The sequence below is a fragment of the Calliphora vicina genome, chromosome 5 (assembly GCF_958450345.1).
Source record: "Calliphora vicina chromosome 5, idCalVici1.1, whole genome shotgun sequence".
Classification (NCBI taxonomy): Eukaryota; Metazoa; Arthropoda; class Insecta; order Diptera; family Calliphoridae; genus Calliphora; species Calliphora vicina.
The window spans coordinates 15,666,814-15,684,010 of record NC_088784.1 but is presented as its reverse complement, the minus strand read 5'-3'; the positions used below and the strand labels follow the sequence as shown (position 1 = coordinate 15,684,010).

The window sequence follows — 17,197 nt, the reverse complement described above, 5'->3', positions numbered from 1 at the left end:
ACGATATAATTGTCTTAAAAATGTGAAGGATGAAAATGAGGACTTCATTACGTATGCCGGTAGAGTGAATAAGTTATGTGAACGTTTCCAGAGTAATCAAATGACCTCGCAACAATTTAAATGTCTTATGTTTATAGTTGGATTACAATCACATGATTACATGGAGGTTCGTAGTAAACTTATATCCATGCTGGATAGGACCACTGACATTACGTTAGAGGGATTGACTACCGAAGTGCAACGTATGATGGTACTTAAAAACGACGTAAATCTGGTGGAGACACATACACCACAGGTTAATGCTGTATCTTACAGGAAATTTAAAGATCAACAAACCAGAAACAACGTACGCACTAAAGACGTTTCTGGTGAAGATAATAATGATGGCCCAACACGTCCTTGCTGGCAATGTGGATCAATGCATTATGTCAAAGATTGTTCCTATACACAACACGAATGCACAGAATGCGGTAAGATAGGTCACAAGGACGGTTATTGTAGGTGTTTTCGGGGACATAATACACAGAGACACGACAAAAAGCATCATGCATCGTATAAGCAATCACAACATAAAAAGGGAAAATACAACAACAACAGTGAACTGCGTACAAATGTTGTTACTGCTACACTAATACAGCCGCACATTGTAAAGGCAATTCACAATCATGTAGAACGACGCAAATTTGTAACAATCAGCATTGCACAGAAACAGATGAAACTTCAATTGGACACAGCAGCTGATATAACGATAATTTCGAAAGCAAATTGGATTATTATAGGCAAACCAGAATTGCAGAGATGTAAACAAAATGCTTCAGACGCTTCTAATAATTTAATACCTATAATTGGTGAGTTTGTAACGGAAGTACATCACAACGATCAAAGTCAGATTGCAACATTGTACGTTACAGAACTGGAAAATTTAAATGTGTTTGGTACCGATTTAATCGATAAGTTCAATTATTGGAGTGAACATTTGAATTTTATTTGTAATGCAATATCGGCAACTGGTCATAAGGAGGTTATTTTTAATGATATTAGGCAACAATTTCCTGAAGTACTTCAGGACAGAACCGGACATTGCACACAAATTAAATTAACATTACACGTCAAACCGAATTCAATACCGGTATTTAGACCAAAAAGGCCGGTGCCTTACGCGACACTTCAATTGGTTGAAGCCGAACTTAATAGATTGGAAACGGACGGTATAATCACACCTATAACACATTCTGATTGGGCTGCACCAATAGTTGTTGTACGTAAGCCGAACAACAAAATACGTATATGCGGTGATTACTCAACCGGATTGAATCAGTGTATGGAACCAAATTTTTATCCCTTACCACATGCGGACGAAATTTTTGCGAAGATGGCAAATTGTAAATATTTTAGTAAAATAGACCTTTCGGATGCGTACCTTCAATTTGAAGTCGATGAAAATTCAAAACAGCTACTGACAATCAACACACACAAGGGGCTCTACATTTTTAATCGATTGCCTCCAGGGGTAACATCAGCACCCGGAGCGTTCCAAAAGGCTATGGACACTATCCTAGCAGGACTTGATGGTGTTTTTGCATATTTGGACGATGTTATAATTGCCTCAACCACGGCACATGAAAACGCAATCAAGGTAAGGGAGGTAATAAAACGTTTTAAGGAACACGGCCTTACAATTCGCTGGGAAAAATGTGAAATTTTGGAATCATCAATAAAGTATCTTGGACATGTGATAGACAGCAAGGGCATTCACCCGGATCCTTCCAAGGTTGAATCAATTAGAAATATGCCACGCCCAAACAATGTGTCTGAACTTCGATCATTCTTAGGTGCCATTAATTATTATGGTAAGTTTATAAATTGTATGCGGGACATCCGTCAACCTCTGGATGATCTATTGAAGAATGAGGCAAAGTGGGAATGGACGAAGGAATGCGAGTCATCATTCCATGAATTTAAAAGATTACTACAATCCAACCTTTTGTTGACACACTACGATACCAAACTTCCTATTTTTGTTGCTGCGGACGCATCTACGGTCGGTATTGGGGCACAAATTTTCCACAAGATGCCAGATGGAACACAAAAGGCTATTTATCATGTTTCAAGGGCACTGACGTCAACGGAACAAAGGTATAGCCAGATAGAAAAGGAAGCATTGGCTTTGGTTTATGGATGTACGAAATTTCATCGTATGATTTATGGGCGTACTTTTACGTTATTGACGGACCATAAACCTCTACTTTCTATTTTCGGCTCTAAAAAGGGTATACCTACGCACACTGCAAATCGTTTGCAAAGATGGGCCCTTATCCTGATGAGTTATAATTTCGAAATTCAATATGTTAACACCAAGGAATTCGGAAATGTAGACATGCTTTCTCGCCTCATTAACAATCAACACCAAGACGAAGATTTTGTGGTAGCGGTTGTACAAACGGAGGATGATATACAATTTGTACTGCAAGACAACATTAAACACATACCAGTAACACAGAAAATGGTTCGTATCGCTACAAACAAGGATGCTACGCTACAGAAAATAATGGAATTTATACGAGATGGGTGGCCTGGCTCCCCGAAAATGATATCAACGGATACTGAACCTTTCTATAACCGTAGAGAATCTTTGTCTATTGTTGACAATTGTATTATGTCTGGCGACCGAGTGGTAATTCCACAGGTATTTCGCAAACGAATTTTAAGACAACTTCACAAGGGTCATCAAGGCGTTGAACGTATGAAGGGTCTCGCTAGGTCGTTCGTTTATTGGCCAAGAATCGATGCCGAAATTGCTGATTATGTTAAGCAGTGTAGAAATTGTGCAATGTCTGCAAAATCTCCAACAAAGGCCTTACTTAGTTCATGGCCGACACCAGATGAGGTTCTGGATCGCGTACACATCGATATTGCAGGACCATTGCGTGGTAAATACTATTTTATTTTGGTAGATGCTTTTTCTAAGTGGCCAGAGGTTGCACAGGTCTCTACAATTTCATCAAAGGAAATTACGAATCATGTTCATGAATTCATCAGTCGCTATGGTCAACCAAAAGTCATCGTGTCTGATAACGGAACTCAGTTCGTCAGCACAACTTTCAAATATTTTTGCGAAGAGAGAGGAATTCATCACATATGCACACCACCGTATCATCCCCAATCCAACGGTCAGGCAGAGCGGTTCGTGGATACGATAAAGAGGGCGCTTGAAAAATCATATTGTGATGACTTCCCAGACGACAAGGTCAACTTATTATATTTTCTATCACAATACAGGGCAACTCCCAACCCAAATGCACCGAATGGTAAAAGTCCTTCCGAATGTTTTATTGGTCGACGCCTTCAAATACCTTTGGACCTTTTAAAGCCATCACCAGCATCAGTTGGGAAGCGAAACACTGTTATGGAACAAGCTTACAATACGAAACATGGAGCGAAGATACGTTGTTTCAAGCCAGGCGATAAGGTTTATGCACGGGTCTTCAATAGGAATAAAATGTCATGGACATCCGGCGAGATAATAGAACGAGTTGGGGACGTAATCTACAATGTACTTTTATCCACACGAAGACGGAATACACTTATTAGATCTCACGTAAATCAGTTACGCGAGCGATTTTCGAATGAATTATCATTGCCTGATTCATACGAGCAATTAAATACGGCAGAAACGGTTGATACATACACTGAAGACGATACTGAAACATCGACAATGATTCCGGAGGTACCAACTGAAGTCGAACCGTATCGTAACCAGGAGCGTGACAATCTTTACGGTGTTGTCCAAAATTTGGAACCCCGAAAATCTACTCGAAATCATCGCGCTCCCAGACGTTACTCCCCATCTTGAAAAAGGGGAGATGTTGGCAACAGCCAAAAACCATAATTAATAATCTGGCAACCCCAGACTTTTTGAATTAAACGATATATTTTGTTCTCCTTTTTGTTATGTTAGTTCTTTATTTTACCTTGATTAATAAACATCGTTAATAGAATTAATAAATTGTTTTAATTATAATTGTACCAACGTACAATCATAACACAAATGAATCTTGTAAAAATTTCAAAGGGGATCTTAGGATTTTATTCAGAAAACCAATTAGAAACACGATTGGAAAACAATTTTTAAATTTTTGTTGTGTTTCTGAACATAGAAAAATATACATACATGGAGTGGAAACTCTAATGCCAAAGAACTAACTCAGTTGTTAAAAAACGTAAGCAGGTGAGAATGTACTAGTTTATATTGTTGGAATTTTTACAAGATTAATTTGCGATTCTCTAATGTACATAAATATGTATGTGCAGAGTGGGTAAATTTGAGTTTAGGTACTAAATTGGCAGAGGTTCGATCTTTTCACAAAATTTTGAAGCACAAAATGCTATCGTCCCCTCAATAAAACAATAGTGTATACGTATGTAAATTCTACTTCCATAAAGTGAAATTCAACTTCCACAAAGTGGGTCAAAAGATCAATTGAAATATTAGCGTATAATTGCATGTTTGAAATTTTTCATTAATAATTGTTAGTGTTTTGGTGTTTTAATTAGTTGTTACTCTGAATATAATTTCAAAGAATGCCAGAGCTGTAAATGAATCAATCATTTTTGAATTAATTCGCGAATCATTAACACAAAAAAATTAATTGATTTGATGAAAATTAATGAAATTAATTGATCAAATGAATTTGGTAAAAATTAATTGCAATTCATTTTCAATTCAAATGAATTGCAATTCATTTCCAATTCAAATGAATTTGTAGAATTCGTTTCTAATTCAAATGAATTGTACTTACAAAATCAATTCAAATGAGTTGGAAATGAATTGCTAATTCTTTTTTCTAATTCATTTGAATTAATTCAAAATGAATTCAAACGAATTGGAAATGAATTGCAATTCACTTTAGCAAATTCGTTTGAATTGGAAACGAATTGCAATTCATTTTACAGATTCATTTGAATTGAAAACGAATTGTAACTCATTTTTATAAATTCATTTGAATTGGATATGAATTGAAATTCATTTCTGCTTACTTCGTTTGAATTGATTCAAATTTCATTCAATTCTTTTTTGTTGTGAAAAGAATTAATTCAAAATTTAGCTAATTCGTAATGAATTAAAATCAAACAAGTAATAGAGCTATATTCTTATATAACCTTCACCAAATTATACTTCAAAATACAAATTTTAAATATTTTTAGGTAAACAAAATTTATTTTTTTTTCCAAAGTTGTTTTTTTTCATTTTTTGGAACAAAAATTTTCGAATTATTTTAAATTTTTAAAAAAATTTTTTAGTTTTTTAATTTTTTTTTTGGTGAAAAAAAAAAATCTGATTAAACAAATTATAAATGAAAAAAGGTGCATTTTATTTAAAACAAGTAAGGGAGCTACATATATTCGGATGTGCCCTTCACTAAATTATTCTTTAAAATAAAAATTTTAAATATTTTTGAGTAAACAAAATTAATTTTTTTTCAAAATTGTTTTTTAATTTTTAAAATTCTTTTTAAAAATTTTGAAAACTTTTTGAAATTTATTAGCGAAAAAAAATTTATGACAAAAACATTTTTTGTTGGTGAAAAAAATCGGATTAAAAAATATTTTTCACGAATTCGACACATTGTAGGTCCAATTTACTATTGTCATTTATACGTCGTTGCAAATGACTTTGAAATATCTATCATTATATATCAATATTGTCTATATTAATGACTTAGTAATCCAGATATAGATCATCTTTAAAGAGTCTGGTTTTCAGCAACATTATGTTTTAATAAAACATAAACAAGCCCCTTATAATGTTCCATAATAATAACAATATTTATTAAATTGCTATAAAATGTAATTTTTTTATTGAGATTTTCTGTGTTCATTTTTTTAGTATATTGTCTACAATTGTTATTACACTTACATACAACAAATAATTAATAAACATTAATAAAACAATATCATACATATAATAATATCTATAAAAAATATATGTATACATACGTATGTATATATATATATAGTAAAGGTAAATACATATTGTCGATAAGCCAATAAAAAGTCTAATTCCATGGGTTCCAATCTTATCAAATTGATTAATGCATATTGACTTTTGATTGGCCCTATCGACTTTATCTACACAAGCGTCCAATAAAAATTGCTTTGGTTTTTCAATGTTAAAAAATAGATGACAGTTATGATTGGCGGTTAATTAAACACCAAATAAAAACAAAAATAATTTAAAAATAATAAAAAAAAATTGAGATTACACAAGAATCAACAAAAAGAGATAAGTAAAATATAATAAGTAAAACTTAAAGGGAATGTGATGATTCTGAATTACTATAAACTAAAGTAAATTAACATAAAATACACAAATATTTAAAAATATTCACCAGCTGCCTTATAAACACGAGGACAATGCATTTCAGCCATTAAACAATAAGCACATTTTGTACCTACTCGTATGGGTTGTTTTATCGAATGTTTATTCCATATATGAGCCACAAACGAATTTTGTGTGCGTGTCATGGTTTGCTCTAATAGTTCGGGCTCAAAGAAATGCATCCATTGACGCCAGGGTATGGCATAGAATGCCTCTATGGGATATACCTTGAAACCCATGCAACGTTTAATATCCATCATTAGCTCAATGTTATCGGTACCGCAAACATTTTTTATCACCCTTGTAACAACACCGGGACCATTATTGCCCCAGTTGCTGCCATCGAAGGTTTGTTGGAAATTTTGCAAACACTGATAGGCGATTTCATGGCCAAAACCATCCGAATCAAAGTTCATAATACCAGCGGCTAAATGGGTATTTGATTCGGCGCCCGTGTAATTGGGTGGTAATTCTTCCATGGAACGCAGCATAACAATATCCATGTCCAGATAAGTGCCACCCCAACGCCAAAGGGTTAGATAACGCAAAAAATCGGATATGTGCGAGAGAACGTAGCTAGATAAAGGAAATTTAAAAGTGAAGAATAATGAAATAAATAAAACCGTTGAAATTTAATTAATAATTTGTTAAAGTTCTCAAAATAACACAAATTTGTTAACGATTCATTATAAAATTTTAAATAAAGCAAATTAAAATGTATTTTCATTGAAAATTGCACAACAATTTGCGCAAATTTGTCAATGTAGCTCAAATTTAAACACGATTTTTTTTAAAAAAATAAAATGAAGCAATTTTTAATGTTGTTTCCTTGAAAATTGCACACAAAATTGTGCAAATTTTTCGATATAATACAAATTTGTAAAAGAATTTATGAAACTCTTCTATAGAAGTAAAACAAATCTGCAAAAAACTCAAATTTGGCTACGGTACCGTAACCGAATTTATAAAAAATAGCGTTGCCTCTTAAATTACATCACCGTTTTTTTTCAAATAATTTTGTATTGTAAACGTAACCCCCATTTTAATTAAAATACGATCAAAATTAAAATACCGTTACCGCAATAAGCCAAAACATCGTTAAATTTTAACCGTTTCGGTAGCCAATCTTACACAAAAAATTTAAGAATTTTCAGTAGAACAAATCTTTACAAAAATGACTGAAAGTTTGTGCTAAAAAAAATATCCCCTGGAATTTGTGAAACTTAATGTATTTTAATGTAGCAAAAATTTGCGCAAATTACAAAAATGACTGAAAGTTTCTGCTAAAAAGAATCTCCTCTGGAATTTGTGAAACTTAATGTATTTTAATGTAGCAAAAATTTGCGCAAATTGCTCAATATGGAATAGATTTGCACAAAAATTCATTAAAGTTCATATACATAACGAATTTCACGCGAATTTTGGAAAATTGTCAATAATTTTCGACTTATTTGAGGTCCGTTTTAAATGATATCAAAACATTTGGGATCCAATAATTATTTTAGGAGATATTTAAGATTTTAGTGATTTAGGGATGTAAACAAGTTCTTGTTTGAAATGAATTCGAATAGAAAACAACAAAATATGTGGTTGTTTTTAAATTTATAAACAACGACAACATTTTGTGGTTGTATAAAAAACCACAGACATATGGAGAATATACATTACTTATTAATTAATTAATCTTTGACCATAGATAGGTGATATTGTGTGTAATCTAAAAGCAAACAAATGTTGTGCTTTTTTTTTATAAAAATGTTCGAAACAAATACCTAATACGCCTTACCTTGACTTAAATAACGCTCCATCCTTTAGCCAGTCATAGATGGGTGTATTGGCTGCATATGTCCATAAATTTAAATTTCTTAAATGTACATTATCATAGGCTAATATGGCATCTAGCAGAGCTTCGTTGCCCGTACTGCTACCGGTTCTATTGTGATACTTATAGCGAGGACTAGCAAACAGTACAAACACTTGTGAGTTGGGATTATGCAAGGCCGCCGATTCTATAGCACAAGCCTGCCTAGCATTTAGTTTAACCATATTCCAATGCAAGGCCTCTTTTAGCGCCTTATCAACGGATGATGATGATGATGATATTCGGGTTGTGTCTGATTGCATTTGGGGACAAGAGGTTTCATGAAAAAATATACTTTTACCTGGTGTTGGTTGTATTTTGGCCAGCAAAATATCGTCCAGTTTCTCCAAGCCCCAATCGGAGGAATCCTCATTATCGCTCTGCACTGCAGGATGGGAATCAACGAAACACAAACGTATGTCAGGTTTCTGATACAAAGTGAATATTACACCAATAATACACAATATCACAAGAAATAGAAACATAAATCGCAGACGAAAATTTACCAACATAAATTTTCCCAATAGTTTTTGGAATTTTATAAAATTCATCATTGAAAAATATCTAGTCCTGTAAGGTGGTTTTATTATGGTTAGTGGTGGTAGTTTTATTTTTATCACAAATTTCCGATAAAAAGCTACATAATTTTAATTCAGCGTAAATTTGTTTTATTAGAATACAATATGATGTATTCTTCTTCTTTGTTATTTTTGTATTCATAAAACATTAATCGCACACCATTTACAACGCACTTTTAAATCACCACTTCTTCTTCATTCAACGAACTTTTGTCAACTAATTTTTTGTGGTAAATGGCGAGTAAAAAGTAATTCTGCTCTCTCTCAAAAAACAAATTCTGCGACAGAAAACTCTTCAAACAGTCATACAACGAGTCACGTGAAATCCTTACCTGTCCGACGAGTAAGAAATCCCTGCTTAATAGTGTTTGTCAAACCGTCATGTAAATTAGATGGGGTGTTTGACGAGTCTGTTTGACAAACATGAATCATGTTCGCTGCCGTTCCAATAGTTTCCAGTCGTGGAAATCTTGAAAAACAAATACAAAATACAGCTCTGTATTCGCCACTGCCACCACCTGGTAGAATCTGGCATCCCAAAAATCGACTGTTGTTTATAAACAAAAAATGTCAACACAATGTTGTATTTTTAAGTAGTAAGCACTGGTAACCCTTAAACAGCTGTTGCTGCTTCTTCTTGGTTTAATTTTTTCTTCTTTATTTTCTCTTTTTTGTTTCTCAGTTAATAAAGAAGAAAACAAAACAACACGTGCGGGCACTTTGTGGGAAAAAGTCATTTTTTTTACAATTTTGTGTTATTTGTGGATTTTGTATTAATTTTAGCTGGAATTTAAACGAAACCTCTTAGAAAAACGTATACATAGTGTGGAAATTTCTTTAAATTATGGCTGTGGAAGTAAATAATAAAAGGAAACGAAAACACGATGAGAGTGCTCCTCAAGAAGATGAAGGTGCTGAGGTGGTGCCCAAAAAGCAAACCAAGAAATCATTGACTCCCAAAAAAGATAAAATCAAGAAAAAGGAAAAAAATGCAGAAGAGCCTATGGATGAGTCGCAACAGGATTCCGGATTTGATAACGAGGAGAAAGATATAAAATTTTCCAAAGATTTCAAAATGATGGAATTCCGTACCAAATTGCGAGGGGATAAGTTTATAACAGGTAAGATTATAAATTAATATTTTTAGATGCAATTGTCATTAATATTAAATACTTTTTCTTTTAGAATTAAGACATTTCCTGCACCTTTGTCACAGCCGACCCAAAACCATTGCTAAATACATAGAGAAACGTGGTAAACCTTTAGAATTTGCTGAGGCCTTAGAGCGTGTCGATAAGACTAATGTTTTACACATTGCTTACATTTGTGAGGCCCTCCAAATGGTCGTAATGGAAATTCTTGGCCATCACCCCAATCACATGGAATCGGCAGTATCGGCTTCTCGTTACTTTCTAAAATCGCATGGCCCACTGTTGGAATTGCTTTTGAAATCAGCTCAACTTAATCATCGTAAAGTAGCACTAAAACTCTTAACAGCCATTGTGTGTGTAGAGCCTCAATTGGGTCGCCAGGTGTTGTCCTCCTATGACATTCTGTCCAATGTGAAAAGTATTACACAATTTCTTTCGCACTCACAATTCGAAGTGCAACAGCAGAAGCAACAACAACAACAACAGTTCGATCAAGATTTCGAATCCGTACGCAAATGTTTCATACATTTTGTTCTGTCCTATTTAGTGGATGGCAATACTTTGCTTATACGCAACATTTTAGATCGTGGCTCTCTTATAAGGGCATTAGCTGCTGGCCTGGTTTACGATGATTCCGTTACAGTTTGTGTGGTTTTGAGCACTCTTAAGAAATATGTGCTTGAATGTCCGGAGATTTCCAAAACCAAAAAGATTCATGTCTTTGATTTGGCTTGTTGTAAGTCATTTGTTAACTTGTACGATTGGAAGGGACCTCGCGTTTTTGCTGCTAACCTATCGGGTAAAAAGAGGGCGGATAAGAGTGAAATTGCTGGCCAAATGGAACATTTAATAAATCCCCAGGAGAAGGAAGCTGTATCAAAGGCGGTACATGAATTTATGTTAGTTTTGTTGACATCCAGAAAATTTGGTATCACATTTGATTCCATCAAGTTTTTCCGCCAGAAACATAATACTATACAAGGTGAATATTAAAAAAAGTACAATTGTTGTGTAAATATAAATGTATGTGACATAATTTTCTGTTTGTAGTGGATATGATGTCTGACATAATTTTGTTTTCTTTAGAAGAAATTGCGTCTGACATAATGGACTATATTTCATAAGAATTATGTCTGACATAATTTTCCTGTTTTTTTTTAGAAAAATTTGTGTCTGACATAACTTTTTTTCTTTAGACAAATTTATGTCTGACATAATTTTTTTTCTTTAATAAAATTTTGTCCTACATCATTTTTTTCTTTAGAAAAATTTATTTTCTCGACAGAAATGTATGTGTGACATTGTTTTCTTTCTTTTTTTTGAAAATATATTTCTGACATATTTTTCTCATAATAAAAATTATGTCTGACATAAATTTCTTTAGTAGAAATAATTTTCTTTCCTTAGAAAAAATTAATTTTCTACCTTAAGTAGAAGACAGGTCAGACATAATTTTCTTTCTTTAGTAGAAATTATGTCTAATATAATTTTCTTTCTTTTGGTAAAAATTTATGTCTGACATAATTTTCATGGTTTAGAAAAACTTTCGTCTAACATTATTTTCTTTTCGAAAAAAATATGTGTGAAAGAATTTTCTTTCCTTAAAAATATTTATATCTGACATAATTTTCTTTCTTTTGAAAAAAATATGTCTGACATAATTTTCTTTCTTTAGAAATTTTTATGTCTGACAATTTTATGTTTGATATAAATTTCTTTCGAAAAAAAGTTCAGACATATTTATGTCTGCTTAATTGCTTTATTTAAAAAATATAACATTTTTTTTTGCTTCTCCCCTTTTACAGGTCAAATTATTGGCTATATACACATCCCCTGGTCCAATGAACGCAAAACGGATTTGGTTATGAAGATACTAGAATCCTGTCCCGATCTTTTCCGTAACACTGTTAGACATTTTGCGGGCATTATAAATCCCTTACGCACGCCAGCACGTCATTGGTTTGACGCGGCCGAATTCTTAACAAAAACCATAACAGCCTGTCATCCAAGCCATCTAAAAGGAGCCTTGGATAAAATTACCTTAACCGATTTTTCATTTTGGATTAAAGATATCTGTTTGCCCTTGGAATCATTGGTGCACATTAATGGTAACAAGTTTTTGACGCATAAAAGTTTTGCACACCGTTTGGCCACCAATCGCTTACTGCTGGCCATGTTCCAACAATATACCCACTATGTAGAGATTATAAATCAAAGAGAGAAAAATAAAAGCTCTAATTCCTTGAGACGTTTCAAATTTGATATACTCAATCATTTATTAATGAATTTCCCCACTATGGAAAATATTTTGTTGTCCTTGAATAAATCTATAGAATTAAAGGACCTGGGAGAGGTGGATGTTTTGGCTCATTTGGATATAGCTTTGGATTTGGTATTGATTTTATGCCAAGAAAATCGCACTTTCGTTAATAAAACTTCAGTTATATTGGATTATTTGGAGTTGCTAAGGCCTTTGTATGCCCAAGACGAAGAGGAGGAGGAGGCCGCTAAGGTGGAGGCTAAGACCAAAAGTAATATTCAATTGGAAATGAAGGCTATAAAGACCATATTGTGGTTGTTCCCTAAAGCTTTGGAGCCACAAAAGGAACGTTTCAGCAGTGTTTTAAGATCATTTATTAAGGCTTTTGTTTATGGGCAGCCTGAAGTAAGTCGTGAGGCTGGTGCTTTGCTAAGAAGTATATTTAAAAATACGGGTATTTTTGAATCGGGTGAACTGGAAATTGATTTATGGCTGGAGGCTTTAAGATTTGTGGATGTGGAGACCGTTCATGAGGTGTCTCAAGTGTTTAATGAAGTTTTAAAGGTGGGTTTGTCTGGCTTAATACGCTTTTTTTTAAAGATTTATTTGATTGTGTTTCTTTGGTTTTAGGTCACCAAAGCTGAAGTTGAACTACCCAAATCGATAGAAGCGGCCACCAACACCGAAAATTTAAACTCTTTGTTCTCCAACATTGAAAAAGGTTTATCCGTGCAGGCCTATGTGGAAACTTTAAGCATTAGCAAGTTGATGCCTTTAATCTACAAAGGCGTGGAAATAACACCTGAGTTAAGCAAATATTTGGAAATTGTCTGCTTTTTAATGTTCCATTATTATCCCTCTGCGGAAAATGTCTTGTCACTGTACAAACAGAATTTCAAGGACATGTTGCCCTACATGAAAAGCTGGCTATCTAAGGAAACTACTAAAGAAAAACAGCTAGTTATTTTGGCAGGCCAAACTATAATACCCTGCCTTAAAGATGTGCAAACTTTAGTACTGAGTGGCCAAAAAGATTTTGAGCAAATTTTCGAAAGTAAATCCCAAGATGATGTTTGTGAATTTGAGTTTAAGGGAAATATGAAAAAGTTTTCTTGTCTCGTGCAAAATCCTCATCTTTTAATGATTTATATACAACATGTGCTGTTTGATATACAACAATTGCAGGAGAAACAAATGTTATCGCAACAGCAGTCAGAAAGATCAGCTGAATTTGTGACCACATGTTTGGATATGATTTTGAAGTTTCCCTCTAAAGAAGAGAAACCTTTAAGTGATGAACATGATTCACTAGACAATGAATTGTTTATACACAAATTGCTAAAATACATTTATGGCGTTAGACTGCATAGTGTCAAGACCAATGAATTGATTTCGGCTGAAAATATTACGGATTCTTTTAAAAATTATCTAATTTTCCTTAATTTAATAACGGAACACTGCCACAACATGGAAAACTTTGATGTGTATGCCGAGAATTTCAAATTGAAATTGGTTAAGGCCGTGGCCATTTCTTTGAACAATAAGAACCAGGTGAAAACTATGTCTCATCACTTTGAAGAGTTTATTAATCTATTCAAAGTCTTCCAATTGTCCGCCGAACACTGTGTGGAAATCCTAAATTTACTAGTGGATAATTTAACCTACAAAGACTTTTTCCTAGAGGAAAATAATAATCAGAAAACCATTTATTATTCCTTAATGGTGGCCGTGCTGCAGCGTTTAGCTGATCTAAAGAAATCTGTTAAATGTCCGCAAATTGTTAAGAAGTTTGCTAAAATCTATTGTAATTTCTTTAAAAAACTATCGGGAGACTTTAATGTGGAACTTTTGGAAGAGTCTTTTTACAATTTCCTGCAAATAAATCATCAGTTTATTAAAGAATTGGACAGCAAGTTCTTTGAGTCGTTTTTCAAAGAAAGAAAATTAACAAAATCCTGCATTAAATTGGCGGCCTTGGTGTTTGAACGTCATAGCAACTATGATTTAATATTCAAGGAACATTTGGAACAGCATATGGATAAAAAGGAACTCATGTATCCATTAATAGATTTGGCTTTTAAGAAAAATCTAGAGCTAGATCCCTCAGTGTTGCAGAAGGTCTATCAGAATTATAAAAATGGTTTCATGAGAACCATTGAGAAACCTTTAAAGGCCGGCATGATTTACAAGGAACATGTCGAGACCAGTTTGAAACTCATAGAACTCTGCATGCCCTTAACAGAGTGTAAGGATTTCTGCAACAAACAGTTTAAATTTGAGCACATAGAAACCTATCAATTGAGAACCATATACAAGATCTATGAAAAAGCTTTCCTGAACAATGAGCTAAAACAAAAATCTTCGATATTTGTCAACTATATCATGTTGCAAGTGCAAATGTTGTCGTTGGATTTGAAAATGCAAAAGTTAAATGAAGAAAAATTACAATTAATAAGCTATCAAGTGCAAGAGTGGTTTAAATATGGCTGGCAGTTGAATAAATCGTTAGAGGAAAATCTTAAAGAGGGTGAAGATACTAAAGAGAAAGAATTTTCTCCAGATTTCTCGAAACTTTTGAAATCCCAACAGTGGCTGCAGTTTTGTAAATCATGCTTAAAGTCCGGCATGCATATCAACGAATCGGATGTGGAAATTGATGTTAATGACAAATTCAATGGTTTGTTATTACAGCTATTGGCCTTTTTGTCAGACAATTTGTATACCGACTACTCGGAGGAGTGTGCAGATTCTACCGCAAATACCGAATGTGGCCAGTTATATGAAATGATCTTTACTCATTCCAAATTCCATGACATTGTCTTAACAAAACCCTCACAATCACAGGTTAAAACCCAGGTTTTACATTTGTTATATGTGATGGCCAAAAAGGCACCGTCTTCTCTGCAAGGCACACAAATTCCTGTTATCCTGGGAGCCTATCAAGCCAAATTGTATATTTCCGATCGTTATTGTTTGGCTTTGTTGAATTTGTTTGAATACTATGACTGTGGTTTGGCTAAATACAGACCTTTTATTTGGGGTGAAAGTGCCATAGCATTCTATGCCCTCAAGGCCGCCGATGAGGAAAGAGCCAAGTTGACGCAACAGGAAACCTCCATACAACAGGTCATGTCTTTGGTAGATCGCCAAGTGTGTGAATACACCATAGATAATTTCCCCATATGGCGTAAATTGGACACTTTGCAACAACTGCCCGAACAACAGTTTGAGAATCCTTTTGTCAAAGCCTGGCAGTTTGGAGCCAACGGTCTGGAACAAAAACTTGAACTAGGAATAACGGAAATAAATGAGAGTGAAATGCGTTTGTGTCCCAAGCGCTCGGACATCTTTGAGCAATGTTATGATCCTGCCTTTTTTGTGCCGCTTATGTCTATGTGTTTTTCAAACGAGGCTTATGCTCATCCCGCTAGACCCGTGCAAAATGGTCTGTTGGCCTTAACCTTTGCGTCCTTATCGGCTCAGGACAAGGAACTGCGCCAGGCTGCAGGCTGTGTGCAATTACGCTACCGCCAACACTTTGAAAACAGTAAATTCTTTGAGAAACCTTTATGGGTACAAACCTATGAAAATCTGCAATCAGGTCTTAACGATTTAAGGAACTCCTGGATGAAACATAAAACTAACTCGGGTACCCCCAGAGTTCCCTATATTTCGGGTTTATTTGTGGCCAAAACATTTAATCTCACCACTGATCCTACACATTTGCTGTACAAACAACTAACCATGTATTTGCGGCTCAAGGAAAGTTTCAATTTCCAATGCATACCCGAATTCAATGTGCTATTCTATTCTCCCGAAGTGGAGCACCAGGAATTCAGACAATTCATAGTGGAGGTCATAAAGCATGGCATTAAGTCCAGCTCCGATTTGTTTTTACTAGTCTCCACCAATACCTTCAAAGTGTTAATGGGTTTCTATGGCAGTACCATGTCCACTTTGGAATTAAATCTACAAATACTATCGGTATTTTCAACTTGTGTCAAAATACCAGCCTCCTCTAAAATAATGTTAGAGCATATAGGCCTAATACCCTGGTTAAGTTCCATTATTACCTCCATAGAGTTCTATCAGTTTGATGTTATCGAGGGTCTCATTAGCATAATCAACAATCTATGGTATGCGGTAAAGGCCAATGAAAAAGAGTTCCACAACTACTCGCACATTTTACTAGAAATGCATCGTTTAATTTTACAACTTATACCGCTAATATCGCCCCGTATTTCCTCCAATAATTTCGGTAAATTAATGAACATACTTAACAAGACCTGTCTACACACTACACAATATCTGGCCATGTCTGCTGAGCAACTAAGCAAACTGTTGTCTTGTGCTGAAAAACATTTTGGCACTTTGGTATTGCCTTTGGAGTCGATTTATGAAAATGGTGGCATGGGCTGTTCTACGTGGCAAGAATATTGTAAGCTGCTCCATAGCCAGCAAGTGGATAGTAAGGCCATATTGGCTTTGTCCAGTTTAAGATCTTATATTATTTCTTGGTGGTCTAGCCATAATGTTAAGGTAGCAACTGAGGAGGCCAACAATAGTTTAATCAAATGTTAATGTGGATCTACCAGATGTTGATGTATTTCTTTTTGAGATGTAATAATTTAGGATTTTATTTTATTATGTTTTATTTTTGTAAATTGAAAAAAAGAAAGAAAATAATAAAGTACAATAATTATTGTTAATTTTAATTAAATAAAAAAAAAAGGATTTTTTACTAAAAATTTGAAATTTTCCCCTGTAAGAAAAAAAATTTCCTTTTAAAGGAAATATTATATTTTGCATGATTTTAATTCCAAAATTAAAAGATTATATTAAATTTATGGTTAATATTAAATTTCTATAGAGTTTTTTAAAATTTCCTCAGAATGAAAAATTTCCCTTAGAGGGAAATTTTTATTTTACATCAAACGAACATACATTTTATTGCAATTCATTGTATTC

The 17,197-nt window shown here is 33.9% G+C and overlaps 2 protein-coding genes across 2 annotated transcripts; one reads left to right on the top strand and one right to left on the bottom strand.

The window, feature by feature from the left end:
- Positions 1-5,826: 5,826 nt before the first annotated feature.
- On the bottom strand, positions 5,827-9,021 carry alpha4GT1 (alpha1,4-galactosyltransferase 1). The gene is made up of 2 exons (XM_065510555.1): positions 8,166-9,021; positions 5,827-6,955 (listed from the first exon to the last, which is right to left on the bottom strand). Exons 1-2 carry the CDS (start codon positions 8,792-8,794, stop codon positions 6,376-6,378), a joined length of 1,209 nt encoding a protein of 402 aa, XP_065366627.1. The 5' UTR covers positions 8,795-9,021; the 3' UTR covers positions 5,827-6,375.
- Positions 9,022-9,571: 550 nt separating this feature from the next.
- Positions 9,572-16,960, top strand: LOC135959593 (uncharacterized). The gene is made up of 4 exons (XM_065510554.1): positions 9,572-9,939; positions 10,004-10,951; positions 11,775-12,793; positions 12,860-16,960. Exons 1-4 carry the CDS (start codon positions 9,663-9,665, stop codon positions 16,808-16,810), a joined length of 6,195 nt encoding a protein of 2,064 aa, XP_065366626.1. The 5' UTR covers positions 9,572-9,662; the 3' UTR covers positions 16,811-16,960.
- The last annotated feature ends 237 nt before the right edge of the window (positions 16,961-17,197 follow it).

Excerpts from the sequence above, each read along its gene's own strand:
- alpha4GT1 (XM_065510555.1), bottom strand. The coding sequence starts at position 8,794 with ATGATGAATTTTATAAAATTCCAAAAACTATTGGGAAAATTTATGTTG. Across the intron at positions 6,956-8,165 it reads GGAGCGTTATTTAAGTCAAG|CTACGTTCTCTCGCACATAT; the intron begins GTAAGGCGTATT and ends TCCTTTATCTAG.
- LOC135959593 (XM_065510554.1), top strand. The coding sequence starts at position 9,663 with ATGGCTGTGGAAGTAAATAATAAAAGGAAACGAAAACACGATGAGAGT. Across the intron at positions 10,952-11,774 it reads GAAACATAATACTATACAAG|GTCAAATTATTGGCTATATA; the intron begins GTGAATATTAAA and ends CCCCTTTTACAG. Across the intron at positions 12,794-12,859 it reads TGTTTAATGAAGTTTTAAAG|GTCACCAAAGCTGAAGTTGA; the intron begins GTGGGTTTGTCT and ends CTTTGGTTTTAG.